The following is a 13,907-nucleotide window of genomic DNA, read 5'->3' as shown; positions in this document are numbered from 1 at the left end:
TTATTATATTATACTTAAAGTGCAGATTATTTATATTATATTTTAGTGTCAATCTAGAAATACATGAAGGCCTAACAAATAGGAAAGGAGCTATTGCCTAGGAGGCATTTAATAATCCTTTGTCAATAAAATATAGTAGTATTGTGCTATCCAAGTATATTATAATTATAATTATTTTGACTATAATAATGATATTGATTATCCTTGTAACAGATTTTACACAAACAAAGGATGCATGCAAATATTAATGTGAAAAACACTATAAGATCAATAATGGATCCTTAGAGACTTTCTTTTCAGAACGAAGATCCTCCTCTATACAGTATCACCATAAGGAAGTATCATAGCATTAGAAATATCAGTGGAGTTTTTGCTCTCGGGCTTCAGGGGGGCTTTTATTTTCAAACATTAAAAAATCTTTTTTTTACTTACAAAAAAAGAAAAAAAATATCAAGCACTTATAGATGTATACTAGATGTGTGTAAAATTTCATTATGAAATATGTTTTTGTGTGCCCTATAAAAAACATATAATTTTATAGTGAATAGTACATGTTTTAGAAAATACATTATTCTTTTTTGTAGCTCGCATGAAAAGTCATCTCGTCATGAAACTTCACAGACAAGTAGTCTACATCCATATGTATATGTGTATTTTCTCCAAAAAAATTGTAACTTAAAATTTTGAATTTAAGTAATTAAAGGCTCCATGGAGCTCGAGCTTCATTAGGCCTTTCCCTAGAAATATCAACCATGTGGAAAATATAACTACATCAGGAAAAAGGAAATAGAAAGCCACTCCTCATGGCACTTAGCAAGAAAAACACAAAAGCTCCATGCTTGGCAGTTCTGATGTCTATCACATTGTCATGACATGCGACTGGGAGAAACAAAGGTACGCTAATTTGTTTATGCCAATCTAATGTGTATAAACATATGGCCACCTTGGTTGTTAGACAATATTATCCGTTCAATTTATATTACACGTGGTAATTAACCTGAAAGGGATGTCATACTTCGTCACGTGTTGTCTGGAAAGTTTTAGCCGCACGACAACCCAACACTAAATAATGTCCATATGTGCAAGCTTAACTTAAAATGTTGATTTTTGTTACTCTGACCTTTGAAGGTGCTATGCGCAAATTGGCAAATCCGCGGAAATGATGAGTAGTATGTATTATGATGTTCCAAAATTTGTTGTTTTAAGATATGTCGGATTTCAATAAACTACACAAAGTTAATTTTGTTATCTCAACTATGCAACCTCATGATTTCATCAATGAAGACGTCATTTAAGTTTATTTTATACTAAAAATGATTTTGCCACTTGTCAGTTATTCAGAATTCCTTAGCACTCAACTGACATCGAGAACCATCGATCCGAGCAATGTTCATTTTTGACTATGAGAGCAAATGCTACATTTTTGGCAAATGATGAAAACTTGTTGAACATTTTTAGGTTTATGAACAAATCTCTAAAATCAGCGAGAATTACGGATACTACATTTTGACACTGCTTGTATAAATTATTATAACACAGTGGATATCTTTTAGACCTATACAATGGATGAATTATATATATATATATACATACATACGTATATATATGAAAAATATATTAAATCAAACATAAAATGAGTTGATTTTACATTGAGATTATTCATGTTTCACATTCGAATACATGCATTGTCATTTGAAAGATTTCTGGTTGCAAGAGCCAATTAATAAATTTTTCTAAGATATGCTTTAAAATGTGAAAGATAACCAGGAAAAATAATATTTTGCTTTTGAGATTAAAAGGTCGGTGGGCCACCCATCAGGATTTAGATTTTTAAGGTTGGTCCATTAGCACTATCTGATTTTTAAAACTAAAAGTCATTGTCAGGTTGGAAATTTTCTGGTCCCCCTCAACTCGCCTTGGTTTTATTGTTTTGCCCCACCAGCCTAATAGTCCCATCACACGCCACAAGGAATAGTAGCTAGTAAATTTATAGGACAAAACTAGAAGCCAATAATAATTTGATGTACTATTATGATTCACAATTTAATAGCGATATTAATAATGAATATCTGGAAATAATAATATCAAATATTCAAGAGGCATTTAATAGCAGGCTGTATATATTCAAACTCTTGTAATAATATTAATTGACATTAGCTGGCTGGCTGTGTAGAAGCAAAGGACGAAAACATTAATGTTGACAATTGTAGGATCCTTATGTTTCCTTTCCAAATGGGAGAAACTCCTATGTTGGACTATGCCTATATAATACCACCATTAGGATATATCATGAGAAATATCGACCATAAGGAAAGCCATAGTAGAGAAAAGAAACAGGACAACATTTCTGATGGCAATTATGAAGAACAATACAAGGGCCCTATGCTTGGTAGTTCTTCTGATGTCTGCCACTTTTTCATGTCATGCAACTGGAAGAAACAAAGGTACACTTATTTGTTTATGTTGGTCCAATTTTGAAGAAATATACGCAAACCTTGATTTTGTAGACAATCTTGAGTAACTCTTGCATTTTATACTATATATCCATAGCCTAATTTGAATGGGTTGCTATACTTCGTCATGTGTAGGTACGACTGCATGGAGAGCTTTGTGTGGAGACTTTAAGATATGCGAGAACCCAACGGTGAACAATGTTAATATTTGCAGACTTAACTGTGAATGGTCTGGTTACATCTTCGATGACAGCTACTGCGACCGTGGTAAGTGTTGTTGTGCATTGACACCGCCAAGGAAATGATGGGTACTACGATGTGCCAAAAGTTTGGGCTTGTAAGATATGGTGAAGTTCAATAAACTATACAAGTTGATCTTGATTTGAATATGCAACTCCATGAATTTACCATGAAGTCGTTATTCAGGTTCGTTTGATATTGCAAACGGGTTTGTTAAATCTCAGTCACCTGAGAATTCCCTAGCACTTAGTTGATGTCTACAAGATTTTATTGCATTGGATGAACAAATTAGTACAACATGCTAAATATTCTTTGGTCTTATGAACAAATTTGGAAAACCAATCGACAATTAGCTGGAACTGAACATCTCACTAGCTCGGCCTAGTGAAATAAACCAATTTTCTCTTGACCTATGAAAGTGAACTCCAATATATTGTAATATGAAATAGTTTTTGACAATTTAATTGTAAACATATAAATAGTGCACACTTGTTTGAAAGTAATAAAATATGTTAAAAGCCCACAAAAATGACGGGCCCACTCTGAATGATCTTCATGCAGCTGCCCTGCCCCTCTGTCTCCTCATAGTGCCGCTATACAAATCTTATTTGCGAGCGCTAAAAGGAGCGTTGCCCACATCTTGCATAGACAAGGCCCAAAGATGTCCCACGCTTATTCATTGTACGGTCGTGATCGTACAAATTGCAGTTTTTTTACATCTCCTCTTCATTTTACTTTAAGATTCTTAACTAATTTAGATGATTTTTTTTTGAAAAGTCTTTACAATTTTGAAGAATTTTTTCGTGAATTTCAGAAAAAATATCATGAATTGAAAAAATGTTCCAATATTTGACAAATGTTCCTAAATTTAAACAATTTCAGCAATTTGCAAGATATTCCCAAAACTGAAAACAATTCCTGAAATCAAAAAATTTCATAAACTTGAATAAATGTTTATCAATTAGAAAAAATAAACAATTTTATTCTTTTTGATGAGTTTTAAAATTGATCATGCATTTGAAAAATGTTCACGATTTTCGGAAATGTTTGTGAATCTAAAATAATAATCAATAATTTAAAAATCTCCATGACTCCAAAAAATGTTCTAAAATTTGTTAAATGATCGCAAATTCAAAAGAATGTTGATGGATTTGAACTTAAAAAGGTTTGCGTATAGAAAAAATATTCACAAATTCAGAAAAGTTGGAGAATTTTAAAAAATCTTGGTGATTGGCTTTTTTTGGTGAACCTAAAAATATTCGAAACTAAAATAATCATGAATTAGAAAAATGATCATTATTATTTTAAATTGTTCATGTATGAAAAGATAAGAAAAAAAAGAAAACCTGAAATATGAAAAAAAATTGGAACCTTCCCAATACCGGACGGAAGGTTGTACATATTTCCAAAAATCATGGTGAACCAAACGCTGATACTCACGTAAGCAGAAAAAATAGCCAGTTGTTGTGTTTACTAGGCCTTAGCCCGCGTCGGATCACCCGTGGGCGATTTCCTAAAACAATGGTGACAGTGGCTGAAAGTTATGTAAATATAAGAAGAAGACAACTAGTTGTTGTGTTTACTAGGCCATGGCCTGCTTCGGGTCGTGTGTAGACGATCGATGGACAAAGCTGGTAGCGGGCGATCTGTAGCATTTGCAATCTCACGAGGTCAGGAGTAGGAGCTCGAGAAAGGGAGCTCTTGTTCGGCGCCCTAAGCGCCGGTTAACGCTACTGGTGCTCACACGCGACGCCTAGCGGGCTGGCCCAACAACATGCTGAAAAGAAAAACGCGAAGAAAAAAAGTTGATAGTAATATTGCGACAACGAGCAATCAAACTCAACATACCGCGTTCCAAGCAGGACACCTGCTGGGCATGGGGCACCCATCAGTCCGGCACACTCCTCAATTAGGACGCCTGCCGAGTATGAGGTGGCTGCGGCCGCAGCCACCTGCCACCAATCCATCATCAGTGTTGTACTGCTGCATCTACCTTGCCCGGTCTAACTGCCGTCGGCGCCACCACGAAGCCAGACAACGCTACCATCCTGCGCTTGTCCATCATCACACGCCCACCGGCGAGACCCCGCTGCTCCATGCCGCTGAGACCCGCCGTTGTCGACGTGCCAGATGCCACGCCGCTCCTTCTTCGCGAACACCACCTGCTGCCACTGGCCCCATCCCCTCCGCCTGAATCCTCTCCCGAATACCCAAGCCTCCCCAAACGGTGCCTTCATGAAGGGTACGACACATAAGTCATCGCCGCCGTCCAATCACGCGGATTTTGGACTTTCGTCCGAGAGGGGGGGAGGGGGGGTCAGGAGACGGAATTAACCACATGGCACCACACACCAACTTCTCCTAGCCAAACGACGCCCCCATGGAGGTAACGGCACCGAGCGCCGCCGCTGCCGCATCCGCAAGGGATAACAGGAATTAACCTCGGGTCGGATAAGAGGGGACGTGGAGAAGGGATCTCGTCAATGCCTCCAGGGAGGGAAGCAGCGCCCGCAGGCGGTGTCACCGACGTGGATGGCCAAGCCACCAAAGGATTTCTCCCGAACCCTACTCACACCACCGTGCCCAGCCACCATCAGCCCGGTGAAGATCACTGACGCGAGATCCAGCGGGAAGTGGACCAAATGGAGAACTTCAGATCTGATGCTAGGAGAACCGCCGGAGCAGACCGCTGGCCGCATAACTAACCGCGCCTGCCGTCGCCGCCGACGCCAGCACTCATGACGGACGAGGCCCGCCCAGGCCCATCGGCCCTACAGGCCTGCAGATGCCAGATCTGGATCCTGCAGGGGCCAGGCTCGCCGGACGTCGCCTCGGAGCCCCATGGTCGGCCGGTAGCCACCGTAGGGCGGAGGGATGTTGACGAGCCGCCGGCGCCGCTGCGCCGGGGAAGTCCACCGCGGGCCAAAGCCCAGATTGCAGCCTCTCCCAGGGTGAGACGGCCCCGCTGCTGCCGTCCTTGGCTGCGGCTCGGACTTGGCCGGCGCCAGCCTCAAGCGACGGCGAGGGATCGAAGATGTATGAAGCCCGGCGGCGGCGCTCGCGTTCGCCCTCGAGTCGCCCGCATGGTGCGGCGCGAGGGTACCGGGCAGAAACAGAGTGTCTTTAAAATTGGAGAAGAATTTCACTTCCCCGGCCTCTGCACCAACTAGAGATGCATACGGCCATTTTAGTATGAGTACCAAGATAAACACGGTCCTCAGAATTTTTTTAGGTGTGTATCAAGATATATTTTGATGAGTGGTTCCATCACATACCAAAATTGATTCTCAATAAATTGAGGAGAACCCTTGTGCATCACCTGTCAATTCTAGAAATTAAACTCTGATCGTTAGGCTGCACAACCGCATGCCCAACCACTGAACCAAGACTCTCTTTGCAAAAGTTCATCGATTTGAAAGGAATTTTATCAACTTTGAGCATGGAGCGTTGGTGCGTAGGAGTAATTCTTCATGGCTCAAATGAGCAAAAAGCTCACATCGTCCGCGAGTGTTGGGCTGGGACTTGGGAGGAGTTGTATCCCGTTAGCAGGATTTGACTTTGTCTCTCTCATGGCTCTCGTGCAGAACGGCAATTGCAGTGGAGGCGTAACTTTGGAGGGAAGTTTGGCCGACGTACTTGCCAGTCCGAACGAACGAACAAACAAACGTGACCTCTGATGAGATTCGGTTAGCCAAAACAGAGCAGAGCACGCCGTTCCCATGTACGCTCGCCGGATCCATCCATCTCTCCAACTTTTCTTCTGCCTCTCTCATCAATCATGGCTTGCTTGGCCCGTCACGCATGCACGAACCGATCCGATCGATCTCGTGCATGCGTTCGCGCGTATCGCCGTTGCGTAGCGACTCAAATGATTCGAGCACCATCCAATCCATGTATGTCCACACAAACACCCGAGCCCCTACTCATGCTCGGCCGGTGATTGGCCTTGTGTAAACACATGACATTTACAGCCACGAAATGAACAAAATGGGCCACCAAACCTCGCTTTTAGCCGGGCGATGCTCGTGTCTTGACGCTTTGTAATCCGGTTTCGTACGCCTAAGCCGACCGAGCGATCAGTGTATGGCCCATCGTCGTCGCCGCCGTCGACCGCCATGTTTCCGCGGTGGTGGGGCGGCCGCAAGTTGGGCGCGTCGCCGTCTCGCCGATCCTCCTCGATCCCACCGCCGTCATGGACGTACGTACTACAGGTCCAACGTTGTTGCCGCCGGTCCGGCCTCTGCGTTCTGTTGCATGCCAACGTCCTCTTGTTGTTCTCCTCCTTTAATAATGCCTATGTACCGACCCTTGGCAATTTGATTGCAGGCAAATGGCGCTTGACGGTGCGTTGGTTTACTGAAGTTGGTGTCATGTTAGTGTCGTCTTCAGTTAGATGAGGGATATAATGTCCTGGAATTACGACGGAAAGTTGATGTGGAATCTAAGCCCCGATTGGTCCAAACCGTGATGGATGGATCGGCCTGAAGTATGCAGCGCTTTAAGTTGTCTCTTCCCAAAGCCAAGAAAAGGAGCGCTTCTGCTAGTGCCTGTAATCATCATCATCATGCTTACCACAAACAACAGCCTATCAGATCCAACAGCCGCCCAGCCGTCCCTCTGACACGCGGGCCCGGGAAGCCGGCCGGCCCCACACGCCAGTCGCGGCTGGTCTCTACTCTCTAGTTCGCCAGGCCTTGCGCAAGCTTTACTGTTACTCAAAAGCAGAGAAGAGAGAGGGAGAGGGTGGGAAAAGATGCATGGTGTGTGTGTGGAGGTGCGGTGGTTGCTTGGAGCCTCTGCAATATTTTGCGACCGGCGTTCGGTGCGCTTTCGAGCTATTTCGCCGTGATCTCGATGGCCGACCCTCCCCCCTTTATATACGGCCGGCCGCCGCGATCCCTCCTCAGCCTCACCGCACCACCGCACCGCCTGCCACCGACGACAAGCGCGCTCCCCTACCGCCTCCTACCGCCAGCGCCATGGCCTGCAGCTGCTGCGCTCACGGGGTGGTGTTCGACGCCAACGTGATCCGGAACAGCGCGCTGGAGGACGGGCTCGCCGGGTGGGCGCCGCTGGGGGCCTGCACCGAGCTGTCGGTGCACCGCGAGGAGCCGGCCAGGGTGCCCACGGAGACCATCAACGACGTGGAGGACGGGTACAGGCCCAGCGGCAGGTACATTCTCGCGGCCGGCCGCGGCGGCGAGGAGGACGGCCTCTGCCAGCCGATCCCCGCCGGCGCGCTCAAGCCCCGCGTCACCTACCGGGTGGCCGGGTGGATCGGCCTCGGCGACGGCGCCGCCGGGGAGCACGCGGTGCGCGTCAACATTCGCGTGGACGGTGAGGACGAGGAGTGCGCGCTGGTGGTCGAGGGCGGCGCGGTGTGCGCCGAGGCCGGCAAGTGGACGGAGATCAAGGGCGTGTTCCGGCTCAAGGCGAGCCCGGCGTCCGGCGCCGCGGTGCACGTCCAGGGCGCGCCCGCCGGCGTCGACGTGAAGGTGATGGATCTCCAGGTGTTCGCCACGGACCGCAAGGCCCGGTTCAAGAAGCTCCGGAAGAAGACTGACAAGGTGAGTCAGCTCTCACATCGCCACCATCTAACACTCCAAACTGAAAACGATTTACTACTACTATATTTTTCTATGGGTTTTGGTTGACACGTAAGCTAGCTTGGCACCAAACTGCATAAATGTATGTACTGGCACGGCGGCACCAAACTCACGACACATGTCAGTTTCGGTTGACACGTAACGCAATGACTCACGCGCACCGTGCATGAACGTACGTAGGTGCGGAAGCGCGACGTGGTGCTCAAGTTCGCCGGCGCCGGGGCGTCGTCGGCGGTGTCGGGGGCGTCGATCCGGGTGATGCAGATGGACACGAGCTTCGCGTTCGGCGCGTGCATCAACCCGGCGGTGATCCAGGAGCCGGCGTTCGTCGACTACTTCACCAAGCACTTCGACTGGGCCGTGTTCGAGAACGAGCTCAAGTGGTACCACACGGAGGCGGTGCAGGGGCAGCTCAACTACGCCGACCCCGACGCGCTGCTCGACTTCTGCGACCGCCACGGCAAGCCCGTGCGCGGCCACTGCATCTTCTGGGCCGTCGACCGCATGGTGCAGAAGTGGGTCAAGGACCTGCCCACCGACCAGCTCACCGCCGCCGTCCAGGGCCGGCTCACCAGCCTCCTCACCCGCTACGCCGGCCGGTTCCCGCACTACGACGTCAACAACGAGATGCTCCACGGCACCTTCTTCCAGGACCGCCTCGGCGACGACGTCAACGCCTTCATGTTCAAGGAGACGGCCAGGCTCGACCCCGGCGCCGCCCTCTTCGTCAACGACTACAACGTCGAGGGCGGCGGCGACCCCAACGCCACCCCGGAGAAGTACATCGCGCAGGTCAACGCGCTCATGGAGAAGGGCGCCCCCGTGGGCGGCATCGGGCTGCAGGGCCACGTCACCAACCCCGCCGGCGAGATCATCTGCGACGCGCTCGACAAGCTCGCCACCACCGACCTCCCCGTCTGGCTCACCGAGCTGGACGTGTGCGAGTCCGACGTCTGCCTCCGCGCCGAGGACCTGGAGGTGGTGCTCCGGGAGGCGTACGCGCACCCGGCCGTGGAGGGCGTCGTGCTCTGGGGGTTCATGCAGGGGCACATGTGGCGCCAGGACGCCTGCCTCGTCAACTCCGACGGCACCATCAACGACGCCGGCCAAAGGTTCATCAACCTGCGGCAGGAGTGGACGTCGCACGCGCGCGGGAAGATCGACAGCGACGGCAACTTCAAGTTCAGGGGGTACCACGGCTCGTACGTCGTGCAGCTCGCGACGGCCACGGGGAAGATGCACAAGGCCTTCAGCGTCGACAAGGGGGACACACCTCTCGTGCTGGACATGGACGTGTGACAACGGTTACCTACTACGGTTATTATATCCGAGTATAGTTATACTACTGATACTAATACACACATACAACCACACATTAATTTGATCTAATGGGATCAGCAAAGGAATTGTACCACATGCACCAACTATAGTTTTGCATTTCTACATTTGGGTATATATTGTACTTACGAGAGAGAGTAATTATGGTATTGTATTGGTAAAAGTTAATGGAAATGAATGAATAAAATTGACGAGCTAGTAATTCATCGTTTTATAGAAATAAGGTTCCTAAATCTCAGTCAACTGAGACTTAACCAAGTCTCAGTCAATGCTATATTTATGAGATTTTACATGCAAATCCTTGCAATTTTTTTATGCAATACCACTTGACCGAGACTTGGTTAAGTCTCAGTCGACTGAGATCTAGTCACGCCCTTATAGAAAATGGTACCGAATGCTTTCCTCCTTTCCAAGAAAAAAGGTAGGCTTCATACGCTTCATTCCTAGGGTAATGTTATTCAACGAATGTTTGTTGGGGCTGCATGGAAAAACGGTTGTTTTTCAAGGCAATTTATGTGTTGGAAGCATGACAATTCTTTCAAGCCAACACAACAATTTTCGCATCAAAATCCATTGTTTGGCAGAAGTTTCCATGTGTTTTGAACAAAATTGCCAAGCATTTTTGAAGAATTTATCATAAAAGACATTCGCAATTTCCATGCCTTACAACAAACTTTCGCTGGCTAGTGGGGTCCCATTTTTAATATAGACTAGTTTTGTTGTCGTGAAAACAACGAAATAATAGGGTGACAAGGTGTGTATTGTATGTTGAAAAGCTTGACACTTTCCAAACATTTTAAAGTAGGCTTCATCTTTTTTGTGGACTGCGACCTACTCCTATATTAGAAGGCGATGAGGGAAGAGCTCGACGAGTGGCACGACAACAAGGCAAGGCCACTTTGAGATTCTCTTCACAAGAGAAGTGCCACACTCACGGCTCGAGTCCAAAAGACAAGGCTAATCCATTTCTTTCGTTGATCCAGGCCTTTCAAAGTACCTCGAACCCTGAACCCCGACTCCAATTCCTTTGAAAGGACTCTTGGGAGGAGCAATCCACTTGGTTTTGTTTTATTTTACAAGGAGCACTACAAATATTGTTGGTTAACAAAAATGCGTGTGCACGCGCGCGTGCGCACACACACACACACACCTTAAAAAAGAATCAATGAATTATTTTTGTGCATTTTTTCTTTTTAGTTGGGTGCAGGTGCACCAGGAGCCAAAACACTTCCTCTCATTGTCCAGTAGTACTATACAACATCAAGACTAAGAATGCACCACAAAAAGCGGCCATTCGGAACTAAAAAGAAGCAAGTATGCAAACAAAACCAATTAAGACACGCTCAACAACATAATCAATGTGATATATATGTGAGAGGCTTTTACAACACATGTTGTAAATAATGCAACATGAGAATCATAATTAGTAGTGGGATTATAATTGATAAATAAAAAATATTTAACACCCAAAATTGACACATATGTAATCTAAAATAATTAAAACCACGTGCCGTTCGCTATTCAGTCAATACAACATTGAGACCGATGAGAGTAGAGTTGTTTCAGACGATCGGTAGAAGCCATCTGCCTGATCATTATTTACCAGAGCGAAGGACTACATATCTTGGCGTTTTCTTTGTGTATGCATAGGTGTCGATGAACTTGATGCTACAAAAGTTAAGCTTTCCATCGGAGAAGTCATGGCCACCTAATTAGCTTTCTAAATATGTATAAGTAGTATTATAAGAAAATAGTTTGAATGGGAACAAGAAAAGAAATAGCCCAATCATTCCCGAGCACGACTTATTACTTCTCACCAAATCGCTATCCTCTAGTTTAAGGTTACTACTTGTGTTAATTTTGTATTACACTTAGCAAAATTATTGACATAATAATGGGCTAAATATTAATATAAGAATATTAAAATTACACTATGTTTTTTCTAACATTGCAAATATTTTTTCTTCAAATTTGAAACATATTTTCCAATTAAACTATTTGGATTCTTTTCTTTTTAAGGCATGCATGGCACCTTGAAACCTCGCTGCTAAATCAACTTTCCTTATATCATAGAAACTAATACTTTTTATGACACCATAGACCAATTTGTTGTATGTATATATATGTGTATTCACATCTCTTTAGTATCCTTAAATGTCTAATTAATACATTGACAGTGGTTTCCAGAGTACATGTGTATATATATTTGGTTAAGTAGATAAGTTTCAGAGTTGCCTAAAAAAAGATAAGTTTGAGAGTCTGCAAGGTTTCTACGACGAGGTTTGTCACTCAATCATGGGGATTTCTCATTTATTGGTTCTCTCATGGTCATATATTTATTTCATGATCATGTGTTCAATGGTCAACTCGCATTACTGGTGACCCTTTGAGATCCGGTTTGGATTGCAGAAAGTCCCCTTAGCTTTTTCCCAAGGAGTGACCCTGGGTATCGGACCCATGGGAGGAAGCACTCTATGAAATAGATTCAAACAAGTTATGGTTCGCGCAAAATGTTCCAATTTTTAACCAGAACTTTAACAACCTTTTGGATGTAAACAATGTTAGGGAAATAGGCAAGGGTACGAGAACTTAACTCACAACCTTGTATTTATGCTTGGGATCTCATCTTGATACTACACATGGACCTAAAAGACACCCGTTACGATGTGATCACAATGCGGTGAACGGGGGGTTGTGTCCAAAGTATGTCATGGCCGGTACACGTCCTACATCAAGAGTCAGTTGTCCGACCGCACCCCCTTACAGTCGTGCGGGGTTTCCCGGTTATTAAGAATTACTTCAGACAAGATCATTGGGCATTTAATGACTACACATCATTTAGGCTGGTTGTAATGGGGAGTATCATATACTAGTATCATGCATATGATACTAGTCTATGATACTACATCCTTAATGCATAGTATCATATGTTGGTATCATAGAGAACTACATTTATTGTCATGCATGACACAAAGTAGCACATCATTTAATATGATACTGTATCATGATATGATACTCAAGCCTCTCTTTCTTCATTTAATTCTATGCCACCTCATCAAAATTGCTTAGTTGGCATGCATGATACTACCTATGATACTCCCGTTACGGGCAGCCTTATCCCCAAGGAGAGATATTCCTTTTGCTTCCGATACATTACAAAACCAAGAAGAGACATGTCAGCATCCCCATGAATCAACACATGACCACTATGCCAATTTCCTCATTGTCATTTTGTTCTGTTTTCTGGTTCCCGTGTTCCGATATTTCTGTGAACACCACCGGGACAGACCTGCACACACAAAAAACTGACCCACATAACAAACTAGGGAAGCACCACCTTCTACACGTCCCGTCGATGACATCATGAAGCATCACTGGATCGAGGACGAGATGGGGAGGACTTATTCCACGTCAATGACGACGCCATCATTTCACCACCCATGAACGGAGACCAAACCTTTGAGTTAAACCTAACCCTACCACCAGAACGAAGCAACGTGATCCGTGGCTGTGGATTCTCTGCCTTGCTGTGGCAAAGGCAGGGAGGAACAGTGCCTCTACCTTTCCCCAACTTTTACTCGTTGGATCGAGAACGGGCCGCCTAGATCTAGCGCAACAGGACCACTAAAACAGTGATACGAACAGTGCACGCGCTACAGTGTTGTATGAACAGTGCACATGCTACAATGTTGTATGAACAATGCATGCGCTACAGTGATTTGCTCGCTCTGGACTGCCAGCTTTTGATCCAATGGCTCTCCCAGCTAAGGTAGAGGCGGCCTTGCTGAAGGGAAGTCAGAGGATCCGCGCCCGTGATCCCTGCCCTCTCCCGCTGCCAAACAAAGAGGGGGCCACGGGGTTTCTGGCGGGGAAGGTAGGAAAGATACATCGGGAGCCTCCACCCTACGCCTAGGTTACGAGGGAGCAGGGGACGTAACACTTTGTAGCCCACGTTTCATCTTGATCCCGATAGAATCCATGACTTGAAATCATATTGGTGTAACTCTCAGTTTTATCATAACCTTTTCTGTTCGTGGTTTCATTTTCTTCGATCTATTGTACGGCCTTTGGTCAATCAGTAAAGTTGTATCATCATTCTTAAAAACATAGGAATAATTTTAAAGACCATCCAACAGGTCAAATAAAGTAAAATGTAAATTTAAGTTTGGGTCCATAAATTTCGATATTAAATTTTTTGAACTACAACTTTTTTTTCCGAATAAAAACAATTTTAGGAACCGGTTCAGTAAATTTTGACCGTGCACCAAAT

General features: G+C 45.4%; 1 protein-coding gene across 1 annotated transcript; it reads left to right on the top strand.

Annotated features, from left to right (window-relative positions):
* Window positions 1-7,430: 7,430 nt before the first annotated feature.
* On the top strand, window positions 7,431-9,839 carry LOC125527375 (endo-1,4-beta-xylanase 1-like). The gene is made up of 2 exons (XM_048691886.2): window positions 7,431-8,260; window positions 8,480-9,839. Exons 1-2 carry the CDS (start codon window positions 7,451-7,453, stop codon window positions 9,596-9,598), a joined length of 1,929 nt encoding a protein of 642 aa, XP_048547843.2. The 5' UTR covers window positions 7,431-7,450; the 3' UTR covers window positions 9,599-9,839.
* The last annotated feature ends 4,068 nt before the right edge of the window (window positions 9,840-13,907 follow it).

Source organism: Triticum urartu, chromosome 3A (genome assembly GCF_056163025.1).
Source record: "Triticum urartu cultivar PI428250 chromosome 3A, HENAU_Tu73, whole genome shotgun sequence".
Lineage (NCBI taxonomy): Eukaryota > Viridiplantae > Streptophyta > Magnoliopsida > Poales > Poaceae > Triticum > Triticum urartu.
The sequence above is the reverse complement of the archived record's forward strand: the minus strand, read 5'-3'. Positions and strand labels throughout refer to the sequence as shown.